The 26,408-nt window shown below is 31.6% G+C and overlaps 1 protein-coding gene across 1 annotated transcript in view; it reads right to left on the bottom strand.

Annotated features, from left to right (window-relative positions):
- LOC148171741 (uncharacterized) overlaps nucleotides 1-24,191 on the bottom strand; it is a 68,763-nt gene extending 44,572 nt beyond the window's left edge. Inside the window, exons 1-2 of the mRNA XM_088041677.1 lie at nucleotides 23,956-24,191; nucleotides 23,462-23,713 (exon numbers count right to left, since the gene is read on the bottom strand). Of these exons, the coding sequence (XP_087897803.1) occupies nucleotides 23,462-23,522 (61 nt within the window). The 5' untranslated portion in view covers nucleotides 23,523-23,713; nucleotides 23,956-24,191. The remainder of the gene's footprint in view (nucleotides 1-23,461; nucleotides 23,714-23,955) is intronic.
- Nucleotides 24,192-26,408: the final 2,217 nt, after the last annotated feature.

Below are 26,408 nucleotides of genomic sequence, written 5' to 3'. Positions count from 1 at the left end.
ACCAAAAATCAATTTTTTCTCACGCGGGTAATAATCAGTTTCATTTTTTCTATGATTGAAATGAATAGGATCAATAGTTCTACGTGTTTTGATCAGTGCTAGATAACTTTCACCAAGGTGGAATGAAGAATAGCTCACCTTCGAACCTAAAAAAGCTTTTTTTTTATTATTTAGCTTTTCCACTAATTGATCGCACTTTATGCATAATTTCTAATGCTTTGAAAAACTGAGCTTGTACAAATGCAACTTCTCGTTTGACTTTTAACTAAAAAGTAAACACATTTCCCGAAAGCTCGTATGACAACAACGTCTTTAACGCCATTCACGCTTAACTTGAAATTAATCGAAAAATCTCCTTCGAAGTGTTTGTATTGTACTGAACTAGCTTAAACTTCGAAAGGGGTTTAAACACCGACGGGCACTTAACTTGTTTCGCTTACACATTTACGTGCCTATTTTTGTAAAGCCCTCTGAATTAATGAACGAAAGCAAAAAAACTAATTTTCAGGAGTTTATCCGACACTAAATTAATTAGCTCCATTACTTCAATGGAATTTTCTGATTTTAGTTATTTTAATTTTATAAGGAACTATCTTGAGCTATGTTGAATATTGCTATTTTAGAAGGCTTCTTTGTAAGATTATTAATCTTCGGCAATCTCGTTGAGGAAAACTTTTACATTAAATTTCTCATGTGAGGGATCCGGTTGGTAAATTTTTCCTCTTATTTTCCCTTCTTGACAAGTTTAAAAGAGCGCCTCCGACAATCACATACATTTAAAAGTTTCTCCAAGACAAGACCGTAAACAAAAGGGAAGGCGTATGGGGGGCGATCTTGACTTGCGATAGTGATCCCCTTTTGGATTCCTGAACAAACATCGTCTCCCTAAAGAATAGCGAGGGTCGTTGTCTGGCGCCATCTATAAATTATAACCATTTGAAGAAACGGGGTCAATATTCGTTTCTAATCCCGAAATTTTGATACGGCCCCTTTTCGGCTTTAATACTGATGGGAGGTCTGCCAAACTCATAAATATGAATAATATTCTGAAAGCTTGCTGAATGTCGCTACTTGACAAACTGAAATATAGATAGCCTTTGCATGCATATTGATCAGACTATTATACTTTGTCAATATTGTTGATCTGAAACTTCGCCTTTGATGACGAGCAAATAAATGGTTAAAGTAACAAAAAGCTATGTAAAAGCATTTTTTCATTTCGTGATTGATCGTATTCACGTGACTCTAAAGCTGCACGAAAACTCCAGGGTTGGATCTGGATGGATTAACGCCACTGGGTTAAAAAAATCACTTGAAATTTAAATCAAAGCATCCCCCCGCTAATGGTCTCATTTGTTAACAAAATTAAAAATTTTAATTGTGGAATTTCGCTCTGTTCATTTTTGTTCTTTCATATTTGGGAATGGAGTTCTGAAATTTATTATTGGATCAATGTTTTGAGAGCTGAAACCACAAAGGAAAAGAACTTACAACGCAATTATCCAGAGAGGTCATATATTTTGTGTTTTAATGTTAATTCCATTATCCATCCAGTTTGTGTTCTCCTTGTTTTTTATGTTCTTCTCAGACAAATTTGCGTTCTTTAAATCACAGAACTGTAAGCAACTCTTCTGTAAGAACTGTAATTAATTCAAATAACAATAATTTTGTTATTCTACTCTCTTTGATTCCTTCGTTCACTCTTTCGTTTCCGTACCTGTTGGAAATATTTTGCTTTTTTGTATATTGCGTAATTTCCATTTTTGTACGATATAAATATTTCAAAGCTTAAGAACAGAATGTAAAGGCGCTGAAACTTTTCCAGCAGTTCTAAACATAAAAACAATTTGGGAATTAAAAGAATGCAAAAGCAAATTTTAAAAATTTTTTGGACTAAAGAATTAAATAGTGCATTTGAAGAGACCAAAAACATTTTTGTTGGAAATGGTGGAAAATTGATTAAAATTTTAAGAATCCCATTTGAAAAAAAAAATGACTAAAATAAATAAGTTATTTATATTTGTTGCTGCCTGATTCAGAATATAAAGCCCGCTTTGCTCCATTGGGTCAAACGTCAGAAACATTTTTTTTTAATTGCGTTTTTGGGACATGAGATTATTTCTTTAAAAATTTTATAGCGATAAGTCTTATGGGTGGTTGGAAAGCTTATTTAATTGGCTTTTGAAGACAGTTTTAAACAATTTCAAATCTTGACAAGCTTTCAAGAAAAACTAAAAACGAATATTTATACCGTAAAACTTGAATAAAATGTCTCGGAATTCTGACCTGATGAAGCCAAACGGACTTCAGATTCGAAATGAGGAGACAATTCTACCTTAGAAAGGACTTCCACTCGTCCGGACAAAACCTTCTTGACTAGTGACAGATTAAGATAAATTTACTGTTACAGGAACAATGTTCAAACGCGCGTATGACAGACAGTCTCATTATATTTTAATATTTTCTTTTAAAATGTCTCTCTCTGTACACTGTTTTTTTTACGTAGGAACATTAACAAAGTAAAATAAACATCAACATCTAATTTAACATCATTGAAAAGTGTAAAGGGTGTAAAGGCCCGAGGTCTAAAAACGTTATTTTAAGCGTCAAATCAAAACAGGTAATTACCATTTACGACCGCTCAAGCAATATAAGTTTTAATGAAAGTAAAATATGCACTTAATGATGATGTTTATATCGATTGTGCTTGGTGAAACATCTTATAAAAGCCGAGACTGTGAAACGCGTTGTTCCTTCAACGGAATCGATAAGTGGGATTCAAGACGTTGGTAATTATTGTTATGAGAAATTAGTTGTGCGTGTAAAGCCACCCTTATACATTATTTAGGGTAAGCCGCGCTACTTCTGAGAATGATATGCAGTCTCTCGGGTTTTATTCAGGTACAGCTTGAAATGAATTGTCGTGTAAAAACGCCCTAAAAGCCAGCTAAACATATTCCGCACGATTGTCTTCAACTGAATTTAATCCCGAATAATTTGTCAGGTGCAGAAAGTCGCAGACACTTCCACTAATTAGTTGACATTCAAGAAAATATCACGAGATAACTTCCTTTCTTGGCAAAGTCAAAGTGTCTTCTAGAAAATGCAGCGAATGAAGTTCTATAATGGTCCATTTCATCACGGGTCATCAACTCGGATTTTAAATCGTGCATTTTATGGAAGGAGTTTTTGTCTTCTGACGTCAATACATTACAGAAAAATGAATCCATCAATAATCATTTCGGAGAGGAGGAACGAACGAATAAAGAGAACTTGATGAAAAAGGTACTACGTGGAAATGTTTTATATTTAAGGAATAAGCGTGGCTTTCTATTACGACACTATTGAGCGTCAATAATGCTGACGTGGCGGTTTCACGTTTTTTCATCGGAGAGAATCATCCGTACAGACGGATACTTTCATACTTTTATTTGTTAGGGAGAATGTTTATAGAAGAAGGGGTTGTAAGGAACCCAGAGTCCGTCAGAATTTTTTGGGATTTTTTCGAATTATTGACGATTTTTTAAAACTACGATTTTTTATTCATTTTTTAGCATTTTTTAGCATTCTTCAGAGTTCTTTTTCACTTCAAAATCCATCAAGATTATTTGCTATATGTCAAGAAACAGTTTGGAATTTTTTATTCTGCAGATGAACCAAAGATTTCGAATAAAATAAATAAAAGCTTGTAACTTTGGTAATTTTAACACCACAGCAGTCAAATTTGTAGAGGTTAGTTATTTAAAGTTGATTATTACTTGTGGCAATTTGCAAAATTGTGAGTCAAACAGGAAAAAATTTGGAATTTTTTATCCTGGAGATAAGCCAAACTTTTCGAATAAAATTTATGAATGCTTGTAACTTTGGTAATTTTAACACCACAGCAGTCAAATTTGTAGAGGTTAGTTATTTAAAGTTGATTATTAGTTATGGCAATTTGCAAAATTGTGAGTCAAACAGGAAAAAATTTGGAATTTTTTATCCTGGAGATAAGCCAAACTTTTCGAATAAAATTTATGAATGCTTGTAACTTTGGTAATTTTAACCCCACAGCTGTCAAATTTCGAGAGGTTAGTTATTTAAAGTTGATTATTAGTTGTGGTAATTTGCAAAATTGTGAGTCAAACAGGAAAAATTTTGGAATTTTTTATTCTGGAGATAATCCAAACTTTTCGAATAAAATTTATGAAAACTTGTAACTTTGGTAATTTTAACCCCACAGCTGTCAAATTTTGAGAGGTTAGTTATTTAAAGTTGATTATTAGTTGTGGTAATTTGCAAAATTGTGAGTCAAACAGGAAAAATTTTGGAATTTTTTTTTCTGGAAATAAACCAAACTTTTCGAATAAAATTTATGAAAGCTTGTAATTTTAGTAATTTTAACTTCGCAACAGTCAAATTTGGAGAGGTTAGTTATTTTAAATTGCTTAATAAATGTGGCAACTTGCAAAACTTTGAGTCAAACTGGAAAGATTTTGGAAATTTTCATTCTGCAGATGTACTGAAAATTATCCAAAAATGTTTATTAAAATTGGTAACTTTAGTAATTTTAACGCCACAGTAGTCAAATTTAAAGAGGTTAGTTATTTAGAGTTGCTTATTAAATGTGGCAACTTGCTAAATTGTGAGGCAAAAAGGAAAAATTTTGGAATTTTTTATTCTGGTGATAAACCAAAAATTTCGAATAAAATTTATAAGAGCTTTTTGTAACTTTGGTAATTTTAACTTCACAGCAGGCAAGTTTGGAGAGGTTGGTTACCTAAAGTTGCTTATTAAATGTGGTAACTTGCAAAACTGTGAGTCAAACACAAAATATTTTGTAATTTTTTGTTCCGCAGATGAACTCAATTTTTTTTTGGCCGCCACTCGTAAACTATTTGACCTAACGACTTAAAATTTGGCCAAGTTATAGCTGTTGAACTACTCTTTAATTGATGTATAACTTAAAGGTATTAACGTCAAAAAAGTTCTTCGAAAATTGCCCCAAAAACAAGTTTTGAATGCAGTTTTTAGTCAATGTTTCGTTTATCTGTAAAGCGAACTCAAGTTATTTGTGCTTATTTGACGCAAAACTTCACGTAAAATCCAAAATTGAGCAAATTTTTAGCGTACGTCAACAAATAATTGAGTTATGGCCGTTTGAGTTTGTTCTTAGATTTTCCAAAAGTCGAAGACTAAATGTTGACAGAACATAACGAATAAACTTTTTTAATTTGCACACTAAATATAGATATTTAGTGCACTAAATTAAATCAGCAGGTTTCGAAAATTGCACCCCGAAACTTTTAATTACCCCTAAGTTGAATAAAAACTCTGTTGCTCCAATTTAATGGTGTCAAGGTTGCCAACACTAGAAGAATGGTGTCCTTTTCAATAATACGGCGCCCTACCTGTGTTTTTATGGAGCCGCTATAAACTAGATTAGAAAGGTTACCTTTAACACATGACACAAGTTAAGCGCCTATTTTTGTTCAGACTCATCGCTTTGTATTCATTTGCCTCTTTGAAAGTGCAACTGGTTCATACAGTGCCTCCCAGCACTCGACGTTATGAAGCTTTTGATACTTCAGTAAAATTAACAAAGTAAATAATAAAGAAAAAGACAGAAGGAGAGACGCCGGCAGATATATGCAAATGTGTTTTTGCAATGGAAATACAGAATTTTTGTTCAAGGAAAAAGTGGAGTCGATGTTATGACTCGAACAATAAAAGCTACATTGTAACATGTGTAATAAACTACTCTTGTCTCCAACAGAAGTTGTATTGATTGGTGCAGTAGTGTCAACTGTTAATAGCAGTCCTGTGAAAGACACGTATTTTAGTGTTGGCATGCCATTTATAACTTTTATGCGGAAAATAAGTAAGCGCACGAAAACATTTTGTTTTGTAATAGCTACATTACTTTTGTTTATATGCTTCACAAAATTCTCAGCGTTTCCAATTTGTCACGACAATTTAAAGGTTGACTGTAACTAAAATTTAAGCTATTTCATTTAGAACAATGAATGGTAGTTAAGTAAGTAGTAAACACGTAATAAGCTGCTTACGCTGGTCGTGGTGAAAGCAAGAGAAAATGAACGAGGGAACTCGGGAGGATCAAACAACCCACGTTCCAAACGTGTAATAACTAAAATGCATTCGTATTTATTGGTATTTGGTGTTTGTTCTGAACGAATTTAACGAAGAAAAGGAGCAAACTAAAATTTGAGAAAAATGACGATTTCATGCTGAGCAACACTTTACTTGCATGTGCCAAAAAGCAAAACAAGTCGATTTTTAAAATAACGAGATTAGAAAACACGGGAGAATTGCACGCTCGTTTTCATGAGGATTTTTTGTCAGTAAGTGGATGAAAAGAGTAGTTAGGAATTTATTAGAACGACTGTTGATGGTTTCTAGAATTCGTGTCGGTTGCGGTAGTTGTGCAGTAATGGCAGGACGTCCAGTTCATAGACTATAAGCACGAAGAGTAAAATCGACTTTGTGGTATCAATAAAATTACAAAATATTATAGCTCAAGATATAATAATAATTCTATTAGTGAGCAATAATTAAACCGTTCTAAAATGAAGAACTTTCTTGGGGCCGCTGCTGTAATTATTTATACCCGTCTTAAAGATCCAAAGACTTTAAATGGATATAATCCAATAAACGCAAGCCGGCGATTAATAAATCACAGACAGAACAATTCAAGGAAATTCACGATCGCAACGATTTTATTTGTTATTTAATTTTATTTGTAGGATCCGGATTTTGATTACAAAATCTTCAATTTATTCATTGACAAATTACAGGACAATATCAAAATAATTGAAGGTTAAGCTGCTTTTACAGATCGTAAGGCAAAAAATGGTTGCTTTTTAGAAAGAGATTTATTTTTTATCAATATTCAGAGATTGCTTTAGTTTCTTGAGTGTGATCAATAAAAGAAGAATTTGATGAAAAATTCGTGGAGAATAACTCTTTTGATTTTATTGCCATTTTTGCATGTTTTCCATTTTAAATAAACGATAATATGTACTAGCTAACAAATTTTGGAAAATAAATTTGGAAAAAAATTGTACTCTAAAAGTTGAAACTCATTTCTAATATGAAATAGCCTCCTGACTTTGCGTCTGAAGTCTGTTTTGCTTCATCACGACCGGATTGACAGATATTTTAAATTCCACTGTACAAAGATTTTCTTCATTTTTTCTTGAAAATTTTGTTGGAAGTTGAAATTGCACGACCGTGTTTTGGAAAGCAAATTTTATGAGCTTTCTAACGATTTTTAAATCTCATCGCGACTTCTTAATGATAAAAGTACTTTGTTTGCTTATAAACCAAAAAAACTAACATAATTTTTTTCTATGATCTTCTATTCTGACCAGTGAAATCTTTTAGAAACGCGAAACTTATCTTAAACCTATAACTTGGTCGGCATTCAATTTAAAGTTTTTAAAAAATTAAACACGTAATAGTAGAGAAAAAAATCTTATTTTATAAGTAGCTCTAAGTCCTGACCTGATGGAGCAAAATGGGCTTTGAATTTAGAATCAGGACGCAATAACTGATTTGTTTTTTTTAATTAAATTTGGTGTAATTTTTAAAACAAAAATTAGTATTGACCCGGCACCTCTACTACCATTTTTAATACACAAAAAAAATGTAGGGAAGTATTCTACTTTTTTGTATTCTTTGACTTTTTTAAATGCATTATGTAATTTTTAGGCCTAAACTCCCTAAAATTTTCTTCTGAACGCTTTTAATTCTTTAATTATTTTTATTTGTAGAACTGCTGGAATTCTCTCAATATCCTTACTTATTTATTATCAGTTTCAACGCCTTTACATTCTTACTCTTCATTTTTGGATTATTTAAATTTTTCAAAATTGCATAAGTAAAGATAGAAATTGCGCAATATAAGAAAAATCAAAATAATTTATAAAACAGGTGCAAAGATGAAATATTGAAAGAAAGATTCAAAGAGAGTGGAATCACAAAATTATTGTTCAGCTTTTCTCAAATATCGTGGCAAAAACTAATTTCTCCTGCTACTTCTATAGTTTGTTGGAAAGATTATTTCGCGACTTGAGAACTATAAGGTTCTAACTAACATTCCCATTAAAGTGATTAGTGTTCACGTTATCAGTGATATCTCTTTAATTTATTAAACATTTATTTAAAAAATTGACATAATCTATTAATATCATTTTAGCTTATTAACGTATTAACTTACTTTTTTTATACTTGATAAAAAATTGTTTAAAAAATAAATAATTTTTATCCAAAATGTACTAATAAAGTAGTACTTTTACTCTCTAAACACTGTAAAGAAAATTAAGCCACATTTCCATGACAACAATGCAAGCATGGCTTTATAAACGCTAAAAATTTGTCACTGCAGTCACTTCTGTCAATTCTTTTAATGCCTTAATTGCAACCAACAGAGGCTTTGGATAAAATCTTGTATTATATTTGAAAATAGAATTTTTGTCGTGAATAATTTGCGTCCTTACACTCTTATATAATAAATATCTAAAATTCTCATAAAAAATCACTTAGAACTTTATCACGTTGCGAATTTTAATTACCTTTCCAATAATGTATCATAGAGTATTAGGATTTTGCAAGTTAATTGTTTAACAAAACTGAAAAAAAAACTAAAAGAACGCGGTGTATTAAAAAAAAACTTAAAGAACGCGGTGTATTAAAAAAAAAACTTATTTTTTCAAATATCTTTGAGTTCTGACCTGATAGAGCAAGACAGGCTTCGGATTCAGAATCAGGAGGCAATTCTACTTTAGCAATGCTTTTTCACTACCCCAGTACAAATTTCGTCCAAAATTTGTTGACTGATGTAATCTATTTACAAAATCTGCCAAGTGTAAAAAAAATTCTACACGAAAATTTAAAAGTTTGAAAATTTCTAACAATTAAAAGATTTAGCAAAATTAATAGTTGAAAAAATCTGAAACATTCAAATTTCCTAAACTGGATAAAATGTTCGCTATCCACAAATAAATAAAATCAAAAAAACTCAGACTGGAGGTGACCATCACAAAAGATGTTGAGTATTTAAACAATAATTTATATATAAAAAATGTATAAATGTCCATTATTTTGCTTTGAATTGACAATATCCATTACACCACGTAAAATATGTACTTAGTTTACAGCTATTTTTGTAGACTTTTGGCATGGTAGACGAAAAATTGAAAAAAATCACTCTGCAAACTGCTATTTTCCGAATCGAGAATTTTCGAGTCACGACGACAAATAATGGAAGTAAATATCCTGCTGAAGTGGTAAACTTTAAATATCAACAGTACATTAGAACTAAGCTGAATGGAGTTTAATTATAGGTAGTAGTAACAGTTAATTACCTCTGCAACCCATTTCTCGGTTTTATTTACAACAGTAGATAAGCAAATGTACCCTGCAGTTCTTGTTCATTCATTACAACGGTAGGCTTATTTTTCTCGGCTAACATTATTGGACATGTTCTTACTTCACTCAAATCCATAAACCCGTAATTCTTTTTGCACAATCATCAAAAAGATTCTTCTTTCTATTTATGACCAGTACAGACTCTTTGAAGAGGTAAATGTTATTTATATGTAGCAATGCCTCAGAGAATAAAATATAAAGACGCCGATAAAAGAAAATAGTTGTGAAATACCGCACCAGCAACTTCTTTATTTTATTCTTTCCTCTTTTCTTCTTATCTCTAAATTAAGGTGATGGTTTGCCACAATCGTTTTCTAACCATTAAGTCGGATTTTATACGAGTTGACGATATTGTAGGTGACGTGCGGTCACAAAGAAATCTCGTTCGGTGGCTGCTATCAAATGTTCGTCTTTGATAAGGACGAGGATTATCATCGTATGAAATGTAAATGCAGTTTTAACTAGATTCTTTACGACTTTTGCAATGACTATTTGACGGTCTTTCATGCATAATTGGGTGCGCAATCTTCAATTTCTTTGTTCCAAGTTATCGTATTTACTTGCTGCTGAAATGCCCACAATGCAAAAAGAATTTATTTTCTTTTTATAAGGTTACTAAACTTTATTTTTCCTGCAGAATTCTTTGCAGGCGCCAAACTTAAAATGTGGTTTTGTGATTGGTCGTTCAGCAGAGCGAGTTGCACTATGCTGATATTTTTTAAACTCCTGCACTGTTATCTATCATATGTACTTCACTTGCTCCGACAAATTCAACTGATTTCTGAAATTGTTTCTTCATAAATCGCCAAATTCTGTACAGGAAACATGAGGTAATATTCATTTTTCTATTTCGCGTTCATAATGAAGATATTTCGATACGCGTTTGAGCGTATTTCGGTATCGTAATGGACCAATCCCGTGCCAATATTTCCAGGAGCATTTATTTTTCTTAGGTTTGCAGCAGACAAACCGTCAACCTGCCGTCAACCTTGACAATTTAGATTTTGGTTTTGATAAACCATGATAAATCGATCAATACACTATTATTTCTTGTTGTACTTGGCTTAATAATTCATCGGAGAAAAACTCTTTGGATGCAAGAGAAGCATCATGATCATGATCAACATCTTCGCTCTCTTGGCTCCCTTGCGCTCCGGTAACCTCAAAACGTCACACCTGTCAAACTGACTAAAATTGGATTTGGCTACTTCGATTTTTTTTCCCGAATATTTTGCAAATGCCAACCACCCTAAAATTCCCTAGATTTCGAAATCAAGTTTTTTCGTTTAAAATAAGGCGAAATAGAAAAAATAGCGTATGATACTTGTTCATAATGCATTTTGCCGCACTTACTACTTTATGACACTCCTCGCTGCGCTCGTCGTGCCCTAAAAACGTGCGTGCGGCAAAATGTTCATTATGAAACGCGTTTCATAATATACTATTTTGGCCTCATGAATTGTAAACGTCAAATTAACATTCAATTGACATCTTCGGAAACACTAGATTTACAAGCGCCCTGGACGTTTACACACACCGTGCTGTAAAAATTGCCCAAATCGTCTGCTCTTCACATGCGTTTATAAATTAAAATCACTTTACCATAATGAAGATTGATCACCAAAGTGGAATCTACCTAAATTATTATCTCAATTAAGACAATATTTCTATTTTTAAAGTAATATTAAAACGTTTTTTATACATCGCGATCTTGTGTACTTTTTGTGCACCAACTACAAAATTGACAGAATTGACAGATGATGAAATTTACAAATGTCAGATGTGACAGTTCTCATGAATTTTGAAAAACCCAATTATTTAAATTAAAAGTTTTTCGCCCAAAAAGTTTAATACAACTCTTGTGCGTTAACCATTTTACAGCGCTCAATCATTAAAGCACTCCGGTTACGCCGTCGTGCTTCAAACTGATTTCGCACTGTAAAATGTAAGTTACCACACGCGACTGTAAATAACTATTGCACGACACAAAAGTTACTGCTTTCGAAAACAAAACATCCTAAATCTGACTGTTGGCGAAACTGGTAACTAAAGGCAGTTGACGTTTGTAATGTCAAAATTCAATTTCAAACTTTCAAATTCTACCAGAATTTTTCATTGTGTGAGAAAAAAGAGAGAAATTGATAATTTTTACATTGACTTTACTAGACTTCTCGTAAATAACCTAAAATAAAATAAACAGATCTGATACTAAAAAAAACTTCAAAGTACAGTTCCAAAGAGAATTCGATTAATACAGATCGCTAAGTACACTCTGATTTACTAAAAATCTAAGTTAATTTATTTTTATGTTTTGTTAATGGAAATTATAAATCTCTTTTCTCTTGCAGAGGCGCCAAATTTAAAATGCGGTTGTGATTGGTCGTTTAGTAAAGGAAGTTACACACCCCAGAAATTCCTGCGGAATGTCAAACAACTGTCACATTTTTAAAATTGTATGTATCCATTACAGGTATCCAACTTATCCTCGCCAAATTCTGTTGATTTTTGTAAATCGGTGAATTCTTTGTAGGAAAAAGACGTACAGTTTCTTAATTTCCATGAATTCGAGTTTAAAATTGAATAATCTACCTCAAATTCTTGGAGGCAAAAGCACAAACACGAACAATGCCAAGTGAATGACGAAACAAAACAAAATATAATTAATTAGAGTCGTTTGGCTTCCACTTTGAAGGCAGTATATTTCAACATAATTTCATAAAATTTCGTTTATTAGCATCGTGAGCTATCTGCCTCTGTTTAAATTAAATTACTTAATTTGGAGAAAATTTGGGGGATTAGTGTTATTTGCATTATTTAGACTTGGTTTGGTTGAGCATTCGAATTTGTGTACACAACAAAAATGGATAATTTCTTAATTAAATTGATTGCGTGAACGCACTAAACAGATTGCGAACTTAAAATTTCAGTACTAAACTTGCGGTCAAGTTTCCACAAAGTTAATTAAAATAAAAGCATCCGGCAATGTGTACAATTGTAGAATAAACAAAGTAAAACTTATGAATGAAGCGGGTTCATTAAATTACTGTAATTACATTGTGCCATATGATACGATAATGTTGTTTTCCCGACCCTCGTTAACGCGCTTAGAGCACACGTCCTCTTCGAAAATATTTATAAATACGATCAATAATTATCCTGAAATTTATTTATTACCCGTACATTAGGTGCAGGTGTCGTTAGCTCACGCTTGCACCGGTAAAATTTTCACGGCAGAATGTCCCATTATCGTTCTGCGTGAACTAAGGCCCAACTCTCGTAATTTCATTAAGAGTTGGCGTGCGAATCCACGGAAAAATTACACGAGTTTCCAATTTTCCTTTAAATATCCGGAAACAAAACGCGGAATATGGTAAAGAGGCGCCGGGAACGGCCTAGAATTTAATAAGCCGCCCTTCAAATCGTAATTCATCCATTAAAGGGAAGTGTTTTCGCGATGACCGATCTCGAAGAAATATTGATTTATGGACGAAGTTCAGGTGGTTACTTACCGTAATGGTGCTTCTAAATTTATAAACTTTTCATTCGGTTAAAACTATCGATTTTTCTACCACGAAATTGTACACATTTTATGGAATGGGAGAACAAGCGTTGCCTATAAAACCTATAAATTTCACCTATTTAAAGCCACATTTACATAAAATGTTGTGAAATTTACCGCAACCTGTGACGGTGGTGCCACATTATTGGTCCAAAACGTAATTAAAAAAATGTGTCCGTGTCTGTAACAAATGCTCACAAATCACGAAAAACGTGATAAATATGTAGCGTTAAACGATGGGGGGAAATATGTGATATGAATCTTAATAATGTGAAAGCGAATCCAGTCTTTTCAAACACCTATCAAACATTCATTCAATCAAATTGTTTATTTAGGCAGGTAGCTATATCTAGCTACCTACCTGATAGCTATTGTTTTGTTGGAAATGACACTAAATGAGTAATTCGCTTTTAGCCATAATTAAATTAAGTAAAAAATAAAACTCCGAAAAACTGGTCGGGCTTTTAACCAACAATTAATTAACTTTGTTTTAGTTGGATGTCACGAAAACTGACGTATTGCTAAGTATGATTAATTGCTGGGATTATTTTCTTAATGTAAAAGTGTTGGTAGTCCTGTACTTTAAGTCAGTTAACTACGTACTGTCAAACACGCAGAGCTGCCAACAGATTTTACATTTCAAAGATGATGTAATTAACCAAATTTTTCAAGTAGTAAAAGACTAAGAAAAAATTAAAAGTAGCAGATAGAAATTACTGACATATTTTCTGAATTGTAAGTTTCTTTAAAAACTAAAAATTTACACAATTTTGAATAAAAAATAACTTTGAATCTAAAGCCCGTTTTGCCTCATTAGATCAGGAGCCAGAAATAATTTATAAAAATTGCGTTTTTTGAGAAATACATATAATACTCATGGGTCTTATGGGTCGGATAATATATATATAAGTAAGAAATTAGAAAAAATTCTAGCAGTTCTAAAAATAAAAATTATTTGAAAATTAAGATTTAATAAAATACAAAAAAGACACACAAATATAAAAAATATATTTAAAAAAAAATGTTAGCAAAAATGGTGGAGGCGCCGGGTCAAATATCAATTTTAATTTTAAAAATTACACAAAAAATAATTCATTTCTTGCTTTCTAATTTTAAATCCAAAGCCCGTTTTGATCCACCAGGACAGCACAGATTTTGGTAAAATATTTTTTTTATGTGGGTACACCGCGCCCTTTTTTGTTGTTTTTTTTTCAATTTTGTTCAACAACTTGCAAGATTTTTAACTCGATGACTTTATTAAAAAGGTCATTAAATAAGTTTTCTAATGAATTATAGTCGCCGAAAAGGTAAGTTTTTGTCAAGATATTTATTTATTTACGTCAAAAACTTATGAAAATTTTGAAAAACAAACAGCTTTAATAACTTTTTGACATTTTTTGCAAAGAACTCCTAAATTAGTACTTTGATATTTTGGTGTAATATGTCATTACAAAGGTTGATATGTCTGCTTTCTATTGCGGTACTAAACAAGTTATTATCATTTAGAAATTATATGACAAAGAATATGAAGTGATTTTTAGAAAAAAAATATATTTTTTAAATTTTCAAAGATTTTGTAAAAATTTCAATTTGAATGCCCACAAAATTGTAGTTTTTGATAAATCTCGCTTTAATAAATAATTTTAAAATCATAGATAAAAATTCTGCAGCAACTGTTAAAAGTTGTTGGTCTAGTTTTTAATATTTTTAATATATTTAATAAATAAATTTGAAGATTTTTCATCAATCTTGATAGTTTTTTCGTTCCAGATAAAATGTTCGTAAAATTAAGAATATTTTTTAAGCAATGGCATTGATTTTTTAATAAAATCGCCAAAGAATAACAAAAAGTCTTAATTTTTTTGAAAGCTTTTCAATATTTTTTGTTTTGCAACTTCTAAACGGTTATAAGAGGTAGCAATGCATTTGTTAGTGCATCAAACAGGCAAAATCTCAGTCTTATCAATGATGCATTACAGTAAAAAATGGTTGTAATAATTTTCGAGATATACAAAAAATTGCATATAAAAAGCACTAAAAATTGGCTTTCCAAGACATTGTCGAGCAGTCCATAATTTCCAGACAAACATTAATAAAATTCAGTTTAGTTTGCTCTTTCAAAAAACGGTAATTAAGCGCAGTAGAAGCCTCCCTCTTCATTTTTACCACAAACAATTGGGTTAATTGCTGTCGGACTAACCAACTATTTTAAATTTTAGCTTGTTCAACTAAGTATTCTACCACAAAATACAGCCGGCGTCCATCAGACTTTATAATTAAATATGTGGGCGCATAATTGCCTGGAAAATAGTTGAGCTTCAGTTGCTTCCTTTGTGTTGCATAATTTTATTGTAATAATTTTAGTTGAATTTTAATGAGATTTATAACAGGTAAAAGATTAGAAAAATTAGTTAATTTAAGTCGCTTCTAGCTGCATCGTAAAATTAAAACGTTCTGCACATAAAGTGAGCACTAGACGTCTAGACATCTCGAAGTTCTGTTGACTTTGTAAAGAAATATGAGACGTGAAACTTTGAAAAATTTTATTTTACAGATTGGAGTGGATTGCGTGAAAGCTTCCAATCATTAATTTTTAATCTAACATAACATAGTACGTGTAGTTTGTAATTTTCTTCCACTATAATAATATAAAAAGCCCTCCAGGGACGCATTAAGAAAGTGAAACACCACCAAATGAATATAATGCAAGTTCTGAACTACTTGAGGCATTAGCTCAATGGTATTTTCCCTCGTCTATTAAGTTTATGATAATCTTCTCAAGTACCTTCTATATTTCATAGATTTTATGAATTCTAAGATGGCAGTAAGCGAAAAATCGTGTAATATACGACTCTGCTGACACTGTCGAAAGCGAGCAACAGATTGCTTGGTTTTTATTACAAATTTTAAGAACGGAATATTTCTTTCATATCAATTCGCAGACATTATTTTCTCCACGACCAAGTTCCGAGGTCGTTTCCGTGGAGTCCTAATTAGTTCTTCGCGTGAAAAATAACAAAAATGTTTAGTTAATTTAGCGAGACAGTTTGTGATAATACGTTAAAACGTTTTCTTTCAGTGACAAGCCCGAAGGAAAAAGCCTAAGTTGGATTAGTTTAAATTGCGAAAATTGGGTGTGTGCTGTCAAAATATTATTATTGCGAAGGCGACGGCCTAAGAAAACAGACACAACCCAAATCTCCTTATATTACAACCCTTGACGAAAACTCAATTTTTAGTCCAACGACAAAAATTGAATTTATTGCGATTCCGGGTTAGATAAAAAATGTACACCCTTACTGTTGGATTTTCCCGGATTATTGTTGGCGGAGAGTTGCAAAAATAATTCCGGCCAATTCGTAACAAAACAACTGCAGTGGTGGGAATATTTTACACGCATAGGTGATTTCAGAATGAATTGATTTAGTAGTCCAAAAACCCGCCGAATCTGAAGTGAAGCAATAAAGTTTTTTTGCATGCATTTAAGCCACTATTCAGATGGATAATGTTCCCTGATTCGATGACTTAATTTCAAACTGACAATAGACAGTAATTCGGTTTCATCAGCTAAATGGAGCATCAATATTTCATTAATTCTGGCACTTTCATTCGAACGAAAATGTTAATTTGGTATGATGTGAACTGAAGTTGAATTTTCGCGTTTTGCTCAGTCTAAAAATAACACTAATTAATTTTGATTTTTGGCAAGGGCGCAAAATTACAGGCGCCAATTACATTATTTTTTCAGCACACAAAAACACGTTGAAATCGTGGTAATTTTATTAAAAGCATAGATGCGTTCTCTTCACGAATGAGTAGCGAAACCACCCTTTGCCAAATATTTTTCATCAGCTTCATTTGCCGCCGCCGAGAGGGTGGTGTTACAGAATGCGTTGCTGTTGCATATTTACAAACATGTTCGCTATGTTTTCTGTCTTCCTTTTTAATATCTATGCAAATTTACCCCTTTTTGTTCATTATTTATTTTAAGACCGTTATGGTCTTGTTTTCAACATTCGTAGGATCGTTATACATATGTATTTTTTAGTTTTATGTATAATGCATGCTGTTTGGAGACATTTATTAATTTGTCTGAATTTAGTCTCTTTATGTAGCAAGGGATAAGCTCCAGAGATCTAACACCAATGAAGTTGGATACACATTTTTTCGGGGGAAGCAGAAGTTAGTTCACATTCTATTAACCATTATTATTTTAATATCCATAGGATCACAAATGCTAATTATTATAGTAGCAAATAATAATTAGTTTGAAATGTTATTAATATCAAGTTATTAAAATACTGATTGAAATGACTGTCAAACTGTGCATATCCGACATCATTTGCGTCAAAAGATAAAGTTAATTGGAAATAAATTTTCATAATTAATGTGCATTGCGCCGAAAATTAAAACTGTGTTACATCAAAAGAATCATAATAATTGACCTAAATAAACATTGATTTAAAGGTTTTCGTAATTGACTAATTTGTTTCGGAAATATTATAAATTCGAATTTCAACTATATTTTACCATTTTTATAATAAATATCAAAATAATATCAAAATGACAATTTAAATTAAGCGTAAAACCAAAAAAAATCCTGCTAAATTTCTTGAATTTTGTAATTTTGCTGCAAATACCATGAAATTTGGAGAAGGTACTACATTCGTTCCGTTAATTAAGTGACTTAAATTTCAAATTTCAAATAAAGAAATAAAAAAAATAAAAAAAATATTTTGTAATCAAACCAAAAAATTTCTACATTTTCTGTTTGATTTTATATGTAATTTCCGTAATTTTACTGGTTAAAAAATGAAATTTTCAGGAGGTAGAGTCCGTTTTTTTTAAAAAAACCACCAACACCGTACCCTCCCACTACTTTACAACAGGCAAGATTGCGGTGTTGGTGGTATTTAAAAAAAAAACGGACTTTACTACTTTTACCTATTCCAATAAGTGCACAAAATTTTAGAACAAATAACAAATTTGACAAACCAAAAATTTCCAAAATTTCTGGCTAATAGTCATAAATTTCGTAATTTTACTGTTAATTTCATGACATTTGGAGAAAGTGCTACCTTTGTTTTGTTTATTAACGTCTTAAATTACAAAATTTTATATCAAAAAACAACACGTTTTTATTTTTTGGAGGAACCAATTCTGTATATTTTCTATTAAACTCCATATCTTTCGTAATTTCAATGGCATAACAATGAAGGAAGTACCAATTTAAGCTTTTTAAATAAGTACACCAAATTACAAAATTTTAGAACAAATAATTTATTTTTTTTTTAATTTTTGTTTTTAAGACAATCCAAAATCTTCAACAGTTCTTTTAAAATCGCATAAATTTCGTAATTTTAGTGCTAACACACGGAATACCACTTTAGTTCAATTTAATAACGGTCTTTAAGTAAACAGTTTAAATAAAAAAATTAAAAAAATATATATTTTGAGTTCGAATCAAAAAACTTCAAAATTTTATCTTAAATTTTATAACTTTCATAATTTCACTGGTAAATAAAAAAAAATACTTTAACCCTCCTCTCTAAAAGCACCAAATTACAAAAATTTAGAACCAATACCTAACAGACTTTTTTTTAATTTTATCTCCAATTTTAACATTTCTCGCAAAATTTTATAGATTTCGTAATTTTATTTCAAATTCAATTAAATTTTGAGGAAGTACCACTTTTGTTTTGTTTATTAAGAGCCTTAAATTACAAAATTTTAGAACAAGAAACAAAAATCTTTGAAAGTTTTAGTTGGGAACAAACCAAAAAATTTCAATTTTTTTTATTAAATTCTATAACTTTCGTAGTTTCAGTGGTAATAGAATGTAATTAAGAGACGGTACTTCTTTCACTCCTTCCAATAAGTGCATTAAATTGTAAAGTTTTATAGCAAGTAACAACAAATTAAAAAAAATATTTTACGACAAACCTGAAATCTCGAGAATTTTTTATTTCATAACTTTTCTAATGTTACAATACAATGAAATTTGTTTTGTTAATTAACAGTCTCAAATTTGAAAATTTTAGATTAAGAAACAAAAATGTTTGGAATTTTTATTTTGAAGATGAACCAACAATCTTCAAAATTTTCTATTAAATTTCATTTAATTTTGCTGATACATGAATTCATTTTTTTTTCATTTTCAAATTTTATTCATGCTGATACATGAATGAAATTTGGGGGAAGTAATTCTTTTATCCCTCCCAATAAGTGCACTGAATTACAAAATTTTAGAGCAAATAGCAAATTTCCAATCGTTTCTTGCGAAATCTTTTTACTCCTCTTGATAAATGCACTGAATTACAAAATATTAAAGCAAATATATTTTTTTTTATTTTTATTTTAAAGACGAACCAAAAATCGACAACTTTTCTTGCTAAATCTCATAAAGTTCGTAATTTTTTTGCTCTTTTTTATTAAAAAAAACTTCTGTAATTTTGCTGATAAAAAAATTAAATCTGGAAACAATACCACTCCCATTATCATTTTAAAATTTCTACAATATTTTACAACAATATTAAAACAATATAAATATAAAAATAAACTCCAACAATTTGCATTAATCGTCAATTGTTCTTATCGTATGCCATATTTTAATTAAAATATGAGAGCAAAAATAGAACTTAATTATAAAATTCCGAGCCCAAGAGGCAACACAATAATTCAGTTTGTGCAATTGAATTAAATATTTTAAACGCTTGCGGTTTTATCTCGCGTTCCTAGAATAATTTTTTAATTGTTTTTTAATCGTCCCTTGAACCAGATAAAATATTTCCGGGGTTTAAAGGATTTTCTCTGAACTGAATGCACCCTATAATAGAATCTATTATTTACTTTCACATTAAATTCTCTTAATTACCAGTCGCGTATTCTGCAAATCGATCGCTCTTACCTATTATTTTGCATCGTAGATTTGTGTTAGTTGAAAATGTTCCGTTCACTGGAATAAAGCGGAAAAGTTTGTCTGATGGTCTGTGATTCGTTAAAGAACATTAGGTCAATCTGTGTTAAAAGTTGAAGTGGTTTTCAGCAGCTCAAAACTGAAAAGGGTCGGAAAAGTAGAATCGAATACATTCAGGGGGCGGATGTACATTTTCCGCCAATTTGCTCTCGACAGGTGTCTGTTAAAAATTAGACAGAATTTTGAAAAATAATTTAGGAGATGCAACACGTTTTAGTGACCTATTTATGTTCTTGGCGAACTTTCCGCTAAAGCCACAGTAATCTTCCATGCTAATTTGCAACCAACTGACAGGGTCTAAGTCGTGTTTAAAGGCCACGTCCATTGTTTTAATGTGAGAGATCTCTTTTACTTCCATTTTTTGATCTCTACCGCAATGCAGTCTCTTCAAATATTTCATTGAAACAAACTGTACAACACAATAAATTAATAAATTGAATCACGGAAACGTTAATACAGTTAATAAAATATTTACAATTTTCTAACTAATTTGACTGAATTGGTTATGAAATTGTAGAGAACATTCACGGTACTTAAAATAATAAACCAAATTTTGTCTGCATTTTTGCTACCGTGGGAGTAGAAATTGGTTGCAAAAGTACAAAAATCATGAAAGAAATACAAGCCGTTCCCTGGGGAAACAAATATTTCATCAAACTCCCTAGGGACGTTTCATTACGAATCAAATGAAAATAGCAAAGTTTACTTGAACATCACATTTGTATTTGTTTATATTGAAATGAACATGTTCACGTTTCCTTAATAACAATTACAGTTAATTAGACGCGAAGAAGTGACTGTGAATTTAAATGAGCCCGGCGCCTCCACCAAATTTGCAACTCCCGTGTGATCAACATTCTTTTTGGTTTCCACTCCGTCATAAAAAGAGTTGTAGGTGCACATATTTTTAATACGAACTTTCATTAGCACACGTCGAACGTATCTGCAATTTTTTAATTAATACGAAGCAATTTGCTGTTGCTTGTTTCCACCTGATTGTGATTCATAAATGATGCACTATTCTGAAGCAAATCGATATACAATTTGTTCAAAGCCCGAACGTGTATTAGACATAATGACACCAGTTACAGTGGGTTATGAACAACTTTGAATACAATTGTTCTCTTTGTATTAGTCACAACATTACAAATCAAACAAGTATGACGACGAGGATGTTTTATTTGGTTTGTTTGTCGCTAACGTAATTAGTGTTTGGGAACAATGTGGGGGAAATTATCCATGTATTATGGTGGAAATTGGAGCAAATTTTAAGATTATCAAATCTTTAGAGTCTCGTTGCTTTGAATTTGAAAATTTTCTTTTGAAATTACTAGATTTTTTGTTAAATTTCACATCTTTACCGATAAAATATTGAAATTTGGAGGAGGTACTACCTTTACTCATCTTAATAAGTGGACAAAGTTACAAAATGGTAAAATAAAATACCTCAATTTAAAAACAAATTGTTTATATGTTGAAAAATCTCGAAAATTTTCTATTAAATTCTATAATTTTCGTAATTTTACTGGTAAAAGAATGAAATTTGGAAAGAGTACTACTTTTACCTCTACCAATAAGTACACTAAATTACAAGATTTTAGATCAAAAAAAAAATTGAAGTTTTCATTTTGGAGACGAACCAAAAATCTTAAACACTTTCTATTAAATTCCATAACTTCCATAATTTCACTAATAATAAAATGAAATGTGACAGAGATATGTAGTACTTCTACTTATTTTATTAAGTGAACAAAATAAAAAAAATGTAAAACAAAAAACAGCAATTTTAAAAAAAAATGTTTTTATATCTCACAGATTTCGTAATGTTAGTACCAAAACACTGAAATTTGAAAAAGGTACTATTTTTGTTTTGTTTATTAACTGTGTTTTCAATAATTTTATATCAAAAAATAAGAATATTTAAAACTTTTATACCTATTGAAGTCGAATCAAAAATCTTAAGCATTTTCTGTTAAATTTCATAACTTCCGAAATTTCACTAGTAAAAGAATGAAATGTGGAGGAAGTACTACTTTTGCCTCTCCCAATAACTCTGCCAAATTACAAAATTTTAGAACAATTAACAGATTTGTTTTCAATTTTGTTCCTAAGACGAACCAAAAATCTCCAACATTTTTTTTCTAATCTCATAAATTTTGTAATTTTGGTTCCAATGCAATAAAATTTAAAGAAGGTACCACATTTGTTTTATTTAATAACTGTCTTAAATTATAAAATTTTACATCAAGAAACAAACATTTTTTAAATTTTTATTTTGTGGACGAACCAAAAATCTTAAATTAATCTTAAATCTTAAATTCCATAACTTCCGTAATTTTTCTAGTGAAAAAATGAAATTTGGAGACAACACCGCTACAAGCCTTTTTAATAAGTGGACAAAACTACAAAAACATTATTTAAAAAAAATCTTTCATATGCATTCAGGTTAAAAACATTCTTTTGATAATAAACCTGAACAAACTCATAACTCCTTTTCATCCTATCAACATTTTCACAAATCCAATCTCTATTTAACGGTCGTTTCGAGATATTACCATCATCATGATAATGTCCATCAAAAGATGTTTTATAATCGCGTTAGATTAAGGTATCAAAATTGTACCTAAACTTTGACTGCAAAATCTTTAATTAAATCGCTCACATAATAATTAAACTGAGATATTACGACGGGGTCTTTTGAAATTTTCATTTGACTGAAAATAGCCTTGCAAATTCACCTGTAGATTGTTCATTACTTCATTTATACATTCTTCCAAGTCCAACCAAATTTTCAGAAAAATGAAATTATCTTAGGAGATTTTTTCCGGAGAGCACTTTTGACATTATTGACACTGCAAACTGTAATGTTAGCTGTGGTAATGGCATGTGATTGACATAACTGTGTTTGACGTGCGTGCAATAATAACTCGGGAGCGGAGCCCCCACATAATTTTCGCTAATTGACTCGTAAAAACGTAAAAATCAGAAGTCGGCATTCCAAAACTACCAAGATTAAGGAAACGTCCTGTATATCGGTAGTATCCTTAAACGTATTTGTATTAAATTTCTGCAGTTTTCTTCTTTCTGAAAGTGATTATCCAAAAATTCGGTTCAGTTATCCGTATCGGCCGCCCACCGTCAGATTTATGTTCAATAAAATTACGTTTTTAGGAAGAATCCCGAGAGTTTGCGTGTACAAAAGATGTTTTCTAAATATACCTCGCTGTTATTATCTATAAGAAAAATATTGCCGGTTATGCAATTTTAATTAGCGATTTTCCCAAAACTTTACAACTGGAATAAATTCCGCGTCCTGCAATATTTTCGCTAATGCACCTCGCATCTTCCCCCATAAATAATTTCCGTATTTCTCTATTAACATTACAGAAAATGCGAGACAGCGTGTAAAGTTCCCAGACCCATAAATTCCCCGTTAAAAACTTCCCGAAAATCGCACTCGTTGCTTAAAACTACTCAAGCCACAAATTCGCACTCACCCGATAAAAACGTGGCAAATAAGATCCCAATCCCACACAGAGCACGTTCCAATATCTTCATAATTGGATTCAGAATACACAACACACCATCACTTTACAAACGTATCGCGTATTGAATGAAAGCTCGCGGTGGCGGCGTTCCGGTGGCGGCGCATAAGACCAACTGCTGAAAACGTGCGGCTCACAACCGGAGGCGGCGCGCGACTGCGTCCCTTCGACTTTCTTCCATTACAGGTGGGCACGTTGCTCCCACTTAAGGGCCAAGTCATAAAAAAAATCAAATGAAAAGAACGAAAATAAGCACGGAAGAGGTGCGATGACTTTAAATAAAGACGTTCTCGTGGCTTTGAAAAAGCAATCGTCTTAATGGAAAGGATAACTGCTGTGGAGCTTAATTTTGTTGTGAGTGTCAAGTGCTTTTAAAAATTTTATGTTCAGAGGCAACTAATCAGTTTTAAAATTTCAAGTTTAGCACAAATTGTAAATATACTTACGGAATCAAGTATAGCTCAAATGTTACAGTGGTGCTAAATTTTATCACAAATAGAATCCATAAATTTTACACACTTTTGACTTCGCGGGAATTGCAGTTCGGAATTTTATGCAACTTTTAGATTAGTTTTGATTTAAAATTTATTCTAGATTTGAAAAAATACGATGCATTTGCTATAAATTATAGGAATAGACGAACTGGGTCAAATGAAAAGTTAAAATATGATGCTGTTTGCGTACTAGCGCAAAAAATATTGAATACTAATTTTAGTTTGAATTCAATTTTTGTTTAGCGTGCTCTCTTATCGAAGTGGGAGGATTTCATTTTTGCGAGTGATATCCGGCGACTAATCGCAAGGTCGTTTAATTATCGCAGGAAAACGTTCAACAATGGATGAGAATAACATCGGAATGCAAACTTATATGCAGTACCTAATAATAATAATAATAATTAATAATTTTAAGTTAAATACAAATTACACATTGTTCAATTTATCAATAGATTGTCTCCCTGGAAGAGGGAAATAAAAAAAAAAGTTTTTGTGCGCCTCCGTCATTTTTCATTAGATTTGTGAGACTCATTTGCGGCAAGAAAATCACCTTTTGAATGTCTAGGCAAACGTGATATCAAACGTGACATTTCGAATAGTTGGTTTTATTTTACAAGTTGGCATCGCTGCATAAATGTCAATAGTGTCAATTTGTGTGCAGATTTGGAGGCCAATGACCATCGAAAATAATAAAGGTAAATTAATTAAGTGGAGATTCCACAAACATTTGCTGAAACACATTTGAATTTACATTAATCTGCAATCGTTTGATTTGAATGGGGTGCTACCAACCTATTTCCCAGCTGATGAAATTCCCCTAAATGAGGGAATGACGTTTCAAATTCAAACTAAAAGTCAAAATAAATAACCATTAATAATTGTCAGCGCACAAAATTTCGTGTTTAACACGGCTAGAAAATATTTTGGAAATGCTCGGAAATTGAAAACTTTCCTTGCATTTCCAGAAGACCATAACTACTGTTTATTTATGCATTATTTCGTCGTCTAAGCGGTAAATATCGCAATATCAATTTTTGCAAAGTCATACGCAAGCGCAAAAAAACTGTTTTTGGCAGTGTAAGTAATTTTTTTCAGTGATTAATTGGTATCAAATCTTAGCTTAAGGTTAGATCTTCTCAAAAATACAAAAAGTACGTTTTACCAGTAAATTTCCAGCAAAAAATTTATCTGAGAAAAACTAGTAACAAAATAATTGAATTTGCGGATGTTGCCGCTTAGACGACGATTTAATAACTTTAAAACCAGATAATCTCCATCCTCCAAATTTGACAATGTGACAATTTCCTTCTCGAAGCAACTGAAATTTTCTGGGAAATTTAAATCAAGCGGCCGTCGAACTTTTGGAGCTCGACTGGACCGCCCCCTAAATTTCACCTTCCTCCCTGGCACACATAATTGCACGTTTCATGTGGGAATTTATAAACCACACAGTTGGCGACACTGTAAATCCACATAATAAAGTTTGATATATTGTAAACTGGCATAGTATGTTTGTGGTTAGTTTTCAACGCGCAATACTTACCCTCAAAGCAAAGAGGGTGCCAACCCTCTTATATGAATACTGAAAAGCACTAACTATGGGGTAATTCCGAAAAGCCTCGAGCTATCTGACGCGGTCTCAACTTACTGTTGCATTACGAGTTAGCTCAAGTCGGAAGTGCAACACAACTTTGAGTGAAGAGGAAGTGCGACGGAATCCCAGAATGAATATAATTGTGCGCATTCACCATTTTTGGAGCTCACCTCTGTCCGCTTAATTATCAATTGACAAGGCAAAAACCGAGGCTTTGTGCTATTATTGTTATAAATTATTCATCAGCCGGCCCTTGTGAGTGTATTTCTAAACGAGCCACAAAACCCTCCGGTCTTCACCAAACATTCGTATTAAAGAAATCGCAACTATGTATGTTGGTTCATTTTCATAAATTTCGTGAACTTTCCGTGAAGATTTTTGTAATGATTTTAGCCTATAAAGATTTCATTTCGACTCGAAACGAGATGAATGTTATTATAATGACTTTCGGCATTCTCTAATGAGAACTTAAAAGCCCGAAACTGTCTTTAAAGGAGGCACACAATGGCTAAAGCACCAATTTAGATGGTAATATTATAATTAAAGTTTGTAAGAGGACTGTAACAAGAGTTATAAAATTTGCCTTCATAAGGCCTATGTTGGCCTCTGCTCAAGGCAAATTTTCTCCGAGCTTACCTTTGCATTATTTCAAACGAATTTGGAGCGCGGAAAAATGATTTTTCTAATTTGCAATATTGCACTCCACATGCAATATTTGTCAACATTTATAAACGGAGTTCCTAACAGCGAGTCCTTACAAGAGTCTGCTTTTATCGGGCTATTGGAAGGGCTTTCAAGTCGTTCAATGGTG

This window comes from Gnatocerus cornutus, chromosome 7 (genome assembly GCF_029298725.1).
Source record: "Gnatocerus cornutus isolate USDA-ARS CGAHR chromosome 7, icGnaCorn1.1, whole genome shotgun sequence".
NCBI classification, from domain to species: Eukaryota; Metazoa; Arthropoda; class Insecta; order Coleoptera; family Tenebrionidae; genus Gnatocerus; species Gnatocerus cornutus.
Note: the sequence above shows the minus strand (reverse complement) of the source record. Positions and strands in the feature narration are given on the sequence as shown.